The following is an 8,623-nucleotide window of genomic DNA, read 5'->3' on the forward strand; positions in this document are numbered from 1 at the left end:
CGTCACTCCTATAATAAGGGAACGAGCTTCACTTAGCCCGTCCCTTTAATAAGAGAATTAAATTTTATGAGCTTTCCTCAGCTCGTTCCTTTAGTAAGGGAATTAGGTTTTATGAGTTTCATTAAGCTCGTCCCTTTAGTAAGGGAATTAGATTTTTGTCAAGCGTCGGGAATACCAAGTTTTACTGAGCTAAGCATGCTTGATGATTACTTTCTTACCCCTTTTAATAAGGGAAGTAGATTTGCTCGAGCGTTGTGAGCTCACCCTTTAATAAGGAAGTAGTTAACCCTCTGTCTCTTTACTGAGGGAAGAAGATGAAGTTGACCAGTCGTTTCTTTATAAGGGAAAGAGGTGTAGTCTGAAGGAGGGTGACCCATTTAATACGAGAGGTAGTCGTCTCGTCTCTCTAGTAAATGAATAAAGTTTTTATTATCTCACCTTATGTGTAGAAGAAGTAATCGATTTCTTATCCCTTTAATGAGGGAAAAATGTGTTGTTGGCCCCCGAGTCCTCCTCACTATATGTTCTTACGCTTTGGCTAAAAAATGATCTCTTATAGCTGGTATCATTTTCATCTCCGGTGAGAGGGCCTGACCTCTTCTTGTCCTTTCCTTCATTCCCCTTCCGTGCATTCATGGCGTCTTCAGCGTTCATGTGTTTCTGCGCTCTAATCAACAACTCTACCATGTTGGTGGGAGGTTCTTTGGATAAGGCGAATGAGAATCTAGAGGTTTGAAGTCCTCCTATGAAAGCGATCAAAGCCACCTTGTCGTCCATCTCTTCTGCCTGCAACATTTCTGTGTTGAATCGGGTGATGTATTCCCGGATCGATTCGCCCTTCTGTTGCTTCACAGTAAGTAGGTAAGTGGCCGGCCTCCTATGCCTCTGACTTGCAATGAAGTGGCTCACAAATAGCTTACTCAGTTCTTCGAATGTATTGATGGTTCCTGGCTTCAGCTTATTGAACCAAACTCTTGCCGATCCTTAAGTGTAGTAGGAAAAGCTCGGCACATGATTGTATCTGGCACGGCGTGCAAATGCATAAGAGCTTGAAAGGTCTCTAGGTGATCGAGGGGATCTTTGGTCTCATCGAAGCTTTCGAATGAGGGCATCCTGAACTTGCTAGGCAGGGGGTATTTCATAACGGCGGGGGTGAATGGCAGGTGGTCCTCTGCACCAGGTCATCTATGGCGACATGACCTTTCCCTTTCATAGCCTGCATTACATCTTCTATTTTTGCCTCGAGATCCTCAATCTGTAGGTCGAAATAGGTAATTTTCTCTGTCTTTTCCGTAACGCAGAAGGTTGTGCCTGTTTGAGACCGGGGATTTTGTGGAGGCGGGGAAAGAGGTTATTTGTGTCGGTTTTCGACTTGGCTTTGTTCTGCCTCGAACTTGTGAGAAGGATTGTTTTCTCGGTCCTCCTCGTGTGGTCCCCCATCATTCAGATTGGGAGGACATGGGTCGAACAATTCTTGTTGAGGTGGTGGTCCCGCTGGGATAAGATGTTGTAGGATCTCTGCATTTTGCTGGATCAACTGGTTCATACCCTGATTTAGAGTTTGGACCTGTAGTTCTAACGCTACAAGCCGTTCCTGGTCATTCGGGACGTTTAGGTGTTCACCCGACCCTTCTCTTTGACTGGATCCCTGCAACGATGTTTCTTTTCCAGTTACCATATCGGACCGTAAGTGCATATACCCAACCGAGTAATTTATTGATTTAAGGGAATTGTCATTTCCTTACAGACAGCGCCAACTGTTGAGGGTGAAATTCACGCCGTCCGATACGACACTGTTTTCCTACAAAAAAGAGAGTAGAAGATTGATGAATCTTGACGGCACCGGTGTGGTACCTGCCAAGAGCTCTCCGACGATCAAGTCAGTCACCAGAGGTCTAAAAGAAAGGCAGGGATTTAATAATCATTTTTAGTCGTACCTTATTCCTGAGTCGTCTTCCTATTTATCGCCACTTCCCTTATTCCTGATAAGGGAATATCATAATCATTATCCATGAAAATCTTATCCTTGATAAGATTTGTCATTATCCCATCGAACTTATCTAATGAAAATCGTTATCCTTGATAAATAAATATTATCTTTCTAAAGTAGAAGAGATCTGGCGGCCAGTCAACACTTAGTTGCCTTTATCGTTAGGTCAAGATATGTTAGGTTTATTTTTTCTTATCAAATATTAACCTATCAAATATTAACCGTCAAATTTTATTAAATAGTTAAAAAAATAGTTTATTATTTTATATTCAACGAGTTAAGATTTAATTTACGCATAAATTCTTTGTACACCGATAAGTAGGGGAACAATCGTTTGTATATTTTTATGCTTGATTTGGTAGGAAAAAGAAAAAAAGATAGAGAAGCAAAGAATAGACAAAGAATAAAACATGTTTTTCATTGCTTAGACCGTAAGGAGAGTTGGGGAGAAAAGGAAGGAATAAAATGGATGGAAGACGGAATGAATCATATGGATAAATATGATGTGTGCTAAAAAGTAACATTTGCTACCCTTCTATAATTTGTATTAGTTTAAATAGAAGGGTTGTGATGGTAAAAAATCTAAAACCTTCATTTTCTTCCCTCCTACAAAATAATAGAATGCGTTGACTAGTGAAATCACCGCCACCTTTACAATTTTGTTTCTAGAATCCAACACCAATTACTTATTAAATATATATATATATATATATATATATATATATATATTTGTCTGGAAATCTCTGAAGAGAACTTAGTAATAAAATTAGAAACGAACTTGGTAATAAAGCTAAAAACAAAGAATTAGAATCAAAAGGCTTGAGAAATATTAGTCCAACTAAAATGGGGTATATTGAGTGTAAATTTAATAAAGATTTGAATGCTAATAATATAATTATAACACTTCAAAACAAAATAATTTTTCAAAAAAATCACTTTTAGTATCTAAGATCAATAATACAAATGGAGTAAAATTGGAGCGGGTTAGACAAAATGATGGCAAACTAGTGGGTTTTAATTTTTATGCAATAAAAGAATGATACATAGGTTAAAAAATAAATTTTTATAAGATCGTTATTAGACCAAATATGTTGATGGAGTGGAGTGTTAAGCCTCACGAAATATGGTTACTAATGAAAGAAAGAGAAAAATAGGTGTAACGCACATTTTTTGAGAAAATCCAAGATACTATACTTAGATAATTTGGACATATGCATCTAAGACTTATACTTCGAAACTGTGGGAGTAAAGGAAAATGGGTGGAGGGAAATAGAAAAAATTGAACAAATTTTATCTGGTAGAGAAGAGTTGAGAAAAAAAAAAAAAATAGAATTCCGTCTTTCTTCTTTTATGAATTTTTATCCTTTAAATATAGGTACAAGAGATGAGGAAAGACAAGTAAGACTTTTATAAAATTTTTAAATTATAATATTATAAATAAATATAGATATAATAGTAAAATAATATATATATATATATATATATATATATATATATTACTATACTTATAAAAATAATTTAAAACACTCTTATTTTTTTTTTTTCACATAAGTTTTAGTTTTTACTTTTCTCTTTCATCAAATTGAATTAAAAAAAATTAAAAAATACAATAACTTCTCTATGATATATATCTTATTTACTTCATTCGTTCCAAATTAAGTGCAGTATTTTAAAAATTGTGACTTATTACTTTAAAAATTATAATTTACGTGAATTGCAGTCCCCAAAATACGACACTTAATTTGGAGGAAGCATATATATATATATACACACACTTTTGCTGAAAGTTCCGTTTGCGACCGTGTTGTCAATCTTGCCTTAATGCCACACTAGTTGAGAAGATACATACTTAATGCCACACTTTCAGCAAAAGGGTGTGGCATTAAGGCAAGATTGAGTGTACGCTCGTAATATTCTCAAACAGAAAGCACTAAAATGGTAACTTAGTTCCACCTTAAAAAAACCACACGGATAAAAGATTGATAATGATATTATAATCCAGCTCACCAGCTCCGTAGAACAATAAATTCGGATTTTCAGATTAGGTTTCTCTCTCCACTCTCTCACCCTCTACACTGCATTGCGGCTAGGGTTTCCCCCAATCCATTCTCTCATCTCTCTAACAGCACTAGGGTTTTGTGTGTTTCCGATCTGCTCGATTGATTGATGATGGGTGTGAAGTGGAGTTAGGGTTTTGTGGTCGCCTGACGCTGAAAGCTAGGATTTCTATTGGTGTGGGTGAGACCAGAAATGGCGACTGCGAACCCTTTTGATTTGTTGGGCGATGACGATAACGATGACCCATCACAGCTGATCGCTGCTCAGCAGCAGAAGATCGTACCCAAGAAAGCCACGGCTCCAGCGGCAGCCAAGGCTCAGCCGCCACAGCAGCAGAAGCCGGCGGCTAAGCTGCCCAGCAAGCCCGTCCCTCCATCTCAGGCTGGTGAGCTATTATTTTGATTCATATACTTGTTTCATGTGTTCAAGCTGTTCATTTTGACTAAATCAGTTGTGTTGTTTTTTCAAATGATAGACCACAGTGTTTAAATGGGGTTTGTTTGGATTTGATTATGTTTTAATGTATATAGTTTGATTTTGTGGATAGTGTAATTTGGTGTGATAGATTGCAGTTGAATAAATGGGTTTCTTTGAATTTACCGATGGTTGATTGTACTTCATATATAAAGTGGGTAGCTTTGATATTGTTGTTATAATCTGACACAATACTTCGTCTTTTGTACTGAACTATTTATAGTGTTTTTATTATAACACTGTACTTTTTACCATGTACAAAGAGAGACCACCCCCCCCCCCCCCCCCCCCCCCCCCCTTTTTTTTCTCCTTTAATTGGTATGTATCTGGTACGATTTCTTTTACTAGAAATAGTATGTAAGCAACTTAGCATTTGTACCAAAATTTTCTATGTAAATATATGGTTTGCTAGGTCTGGTGTTGTCAAAATGATATGGGTATTTTGCATTGACCTCCCTGAGGTAGCTCACCCTGTTTGAAAAATTACAGACCTCCTTTGTTAAACATGGTTCAGATTCCGCCACCGTTAATGGTTAACCGATAACCACTCAACAACGATTTTAACAGGTATCAGCAATCTGGAATTTCGAAATACCAAATTTCCCCACAAGATTTGTTTTATTTCAGAAAAAAAGTCTGCCCAAATTTGAAGGGCAAAATAGTAAGATTTCATAATATTTTTATCCTTATAGGAGTTATACACAAAATAATGAGAAGAATATAAAAAAGGGTATATCAATTATCCTTTGCTGTGTTGGTATTTTGCGTTTTAGAAATGAGTCCAATGACGGTGTATATGTTGTATATGAGGAAATTGAAATGCAAAGTGATGCACAGAAGTCTGCTCAAATTTTTTCCTCTGAAGTTTAGAACCATACGAGGCTTTAGGTTTGTATGGGTGGTTGATTGTTTGCTATTGAAGATGATAAAATGATCTCAAATTCTCGAGCACTTGTTAGCTTGTGCTTATTTATGCTAGATGCATCTGGTGCTATGATATGGGTGGTGGTTAGGTATACTTGTCGGTTAGACTTTAGAGGGTCAAGTTTGGGGCCAAGGTTTTAGATCTGTATTAAACCTAGGTCCTAAGCTTGCTGATTTCAGAAGGAGAAAAATCAGATTATATTTCAAAGGCTTTTCATAGTGCCGAATTTTGCACATGCCATATTATCATTTCATCTCATGCTATATACTGTTTTTACTTATTTATGTTTGTCGCATAGGTATTGTTGATTATGATTTTCTGGCAAGAAGAGTTTTGTAGCTCTTCTATTGTGCAGAATACTGAATTTGGTGTGCAGTATATTATATTCAGTCTTGATTTGATTTATATTTATTTATTTTTTTTGTGTGGGTATTTTCTTTATTTCTTTTTGCATACTTGTTATGTATTCACTTGTGCTTTCTTTTACTAGTGAGGGAGGGAAAGACTGAAACTGGACGTGGAGGGGGCCGTGGTGGTGGACGTGGGTATGGACGTGGACGTGGTGGAGGTGGAGGTGGAGTTGGAGGTGGAGGTGGAGGTGGAAGTGGATTTAATAGAGAGACGGCCTACAGTGAGAATTCATTCAGCACCAGCAAGTATTCTAGTGGTCAAGGTGCCCCCGAAGAGGCAGATACTGGAAAACTTTCTGAAAGGCGCGGGGGCTATGGTGGACCCCGGCCTTTCCGTGGAGGTGGAGGTCGCCGCGGTGGTTTTGGTAATGAAGAGATGGGGGACGAGGAGCGCCCTCGTAGGGCATATGAACGCCGTAGTGGAACTGGGCGCGGGTATATATGTCTCTCTTATGGTTCTTCATGCTGTATCCTATACTCTGATGTCTTTAATAGCTATCCATATGGCCCTTGAAAAAAAAACTTTGATGTATCCTGCATTTTGCTGTCTTTATTGATTTGATTATTTACATTTTCAATCTCTGCTTGCTCTGTGCAGAAGTGAGATCAAACGTGAAGGATCTGGTCGAGGAAACTGGGGAACTCAGAATGATGACCTTGCTGAGTGAGTATTTTCTTGATTACTGTAACTTCCTATATGTTGTCAGGACCTTCACCATATATTCTTTTGAGATGAGCATTACTTGTGTCTGTGGGTGTGTGCATAAAGCAGTTTTTCTTTTTGTGTTGCTTCATCCAGGGTGACTGAGGAAGTCAACGAAGGTGAGAAAAAAGCTGCTGAGAAGCTGCCCGGAGAGGAGAATGCAACAGATGGCAGCAAAGAAATTCCTGCAAACGAAACTGAAGAAAAAGAGCCTGAAGCTAAGGTGATTTTATTTGATTGTCATTTTAATTGTGTGTAAGATTCCAAACTAAGCTTCGATTATGATGGTAACAAGATATGGTATTCAGCTGCTGCTTCATTTAATTGAGAATATTTTCGCAAGAGTGCCATCGGTTTAAAATGGTAAATAGTCTTCTACAGAAGCATTAGACTTCTCTTTTACCGGGAAATTGAAATGACAAGTTTTCTCCTATTGAAGAGTTGGAGTGACCTACTTCTTTACAATTACTAAAATATTAATAGATAACAAATTTTCCATTGTGATGGCTACAAATTATTATTCAGAAGAACAGAGGCTTGAAGAGTTTAAAGACATATACCTTCAATGACACAGTTCATTAGTTTAGTAGTTATTTAGGTGGCTTTATGTTTGTCGTGCGTCTCTAAGTGTTCCCATGATAAATTTTTATTGGAAAATGCAGGAAATGACACTTGAAGAGTACGAGAAGGTCCTGGAAGAGAAGAGAAAGGCTCTGCAGGCACTTAAAACTGAGGAAAGGAAGGTGGATGTTGACAGGGAGCTCAAATCCATGCAGCAACTTTCAAGCAAGAAGGGCAATGATGACATATTTATTAAATTGGTAAAATACGCCAACACTCTTTGTGAATTTCTGCATATACGTTAATATTGTGAAGCTCCTCGAGTATTCTAATCCTCTGTTCCATTTGATATTGTTTTTAGAACTCTGATAAGGATAAGCGGAAAGAAATTGCTGACAAGGAAGAGAGAGCCAAGAAGGTAGTCCTACTTACCTATTCATTTCCCCCACACATATATATAGGAAGTCAAAAGGACCATGTGTTCGAGTCTGCCATAATTCCCACTTTCGATTGACATTCAGTTCGTGTTTATTTAGCACCTATTTAAGTCATGCATCCAAGAAGTTGATTTCTTTTTAAGAAAATAAAATTTTTATATGACAGCACATGCTTCCTTTCTTTTAACATACATGGCTCGAAATAACCTCTCTCTCATCGCAAGAACTTTTGCCACTAAAATTTTTCTGCCAAGTGGCTAGTATTTATCAGAACCGGGAAGTGGGAAGTAAATTGGCCATGCAACTAGTGCCCTTCAGCTATTAGAAGGGGAATGGTATAATATGTAGCAATATTGGATCCCAAGGTGTTGGAGGCCAGTCTCTTGAATAAATTACAGTAGCCAGACAGGTCAATTGGTTTACCTAAGACCTGGCCTTTGGTACCGGCCTGGTTCTGATAAACTATGTATGGGACTTTTAGTTTGGGTTTGCATGTATCACAGGTGTCTATGTATTAATGTTTCTTTTGACTTGTTCCATAACTGTTTATTTGCTTGTGTTTCTAGTCTGTCAGCATTAATGAATTCTTGAAGCCTGCTGAGGGAGAAAGGTACTACAATCCTGGTGGTCGGGGTCGGGGACGTGGCCGTGGTGGTTCAAGAGGAGGAGGTTTCAGTGGCGGCCGCCCAATGAGCAGTGTGGAAGCAGCCCCTTCCATCGAAGATCCTGGGCAGTTCCCAACATTAGCTGCCAAGTAAGATTTATTCCCTGCCTGCCCCCCAACCTCGTTCTCCTTGCATCTGCTCCTACGGTCTCTCCAAGTCTGAGCGGCAGGAAATTGTCTAGAATAATGGGGTTTCCTGTATCAGAAAGGTCTATTTAAGTTTTTATTAAATGTAAATTTTGGTGTTTCTTCATGTGTAACCCTGTAGCTTTCTTCTTCCCTTATTGTCTTCCTTCCATGTTTTACACTCTGGAGGTTGGGGCATATGGAGCATATTTATGACTTGGTTTATTGATGCTCAGTTTTGATTTGGAATAGATGGAATGGCCATTCAGTTATCA

At 38.2% G+C, this 8,623-nt stretch overlaps 2 protein-coding genes across 2 annotated transcripts; one reads left to right on the plus strand and one right to left on the minus strand.

Moving 5' to 3' along the window:
• Positions 1-474: 474 nt before the first annotated feature.
• Positions 475-1,678, minus strand: LOC132300988 (uncharacterized). Its single transcript, XM_059798288.1, has 2 exons — positions 1,549-1,678; positions 475-983 (listed from the first exon to the last, which is right to left on the minus strand). The coding sequence occupies exons 1-2, from the start codon at positions 1,676-1,678 to the stop codon at positions 475-477; spliced, it is 639 nt and encodes a 212-aa protein (XP_059654271.1).
• A 2,309-nt stretch (positions 1,679-3,987) lies between these two features.
• On the plus strand, positions 3,988-8,623 carry LOC132299182 (RGG repeats nuclear RNA binding protein A-like). Its single transcript, XM_059795664.1, has 7 exons — positions 3,988-4,433; positions 5,938-6,292; positions 6,456-6,521; positions 6,657-6,783; positions 7,223-7,381; positions 7,483-7,539; positions 8,125-8,623. The coding sequence occupies exons 1-7, from the start codon at positions 4,241-4,243 to the stop codon at positions 8,314-8,316; spliced, it is 1,149 nt and encodes a 382-aa protein (XP_059651647.1). The 5' UTR covers positions 3,988-4,240; the 3' UTR covers positions 8,317-8,623.

The sequence above is a fragment of the Cornus florida genome, unplaced genomic scaffold (genome assembly GCF_030987335.1).
Source record: "Cornus florida cultivar Cherokee Brave unplaced genomic scaffold, ASM3098733v1 CherokeeBrave_3.0.0_Hap2_Chr03, whole genome shotgun sequence".
Lineage (NCBI taxonomy): Eukaryota > Viridiplantae > Streptophyta > Magnoliopsida > Cornales > Cornaceae > Cornus > Cornus florida.

Coding starts and splice junctions, on each gene's coding strand:
- LOC132299182 (XM_059795664.1), top strand. CDS start 4,241: ATGGCGACTGCGAACCCTTTTGATTTGTTGGGCGATGACGATAACGAT. Junction 6,293..6,455: donor CGTAGTGGAACTGGGCGCGG/GTATATATGTCT, acceptor TGCTCTGTGCAG/AAGTGAGATCAAACGTGAAG. Junction 7,382..7,482: donor ATGACATATTTATTAAATTG/GTAAAATACGCC, acceptor TATTGTTTTTAG/AACTCTGATAAGGATAAGCG.
- LOC132300988 (XM_059798288.1), bottom strand. CDS start 1,678: ATGGTAACTGGAAAAGAAACATCGTTGCAGGGATCCAGTCAAAGAGAA. Junction 984..1,548: donor GGTCCAAACTCTAAATCAGG/GTATGAACCAGT, acceptor ACTACACTTAAG/GATCGGCAAGAGTTTGGTTC.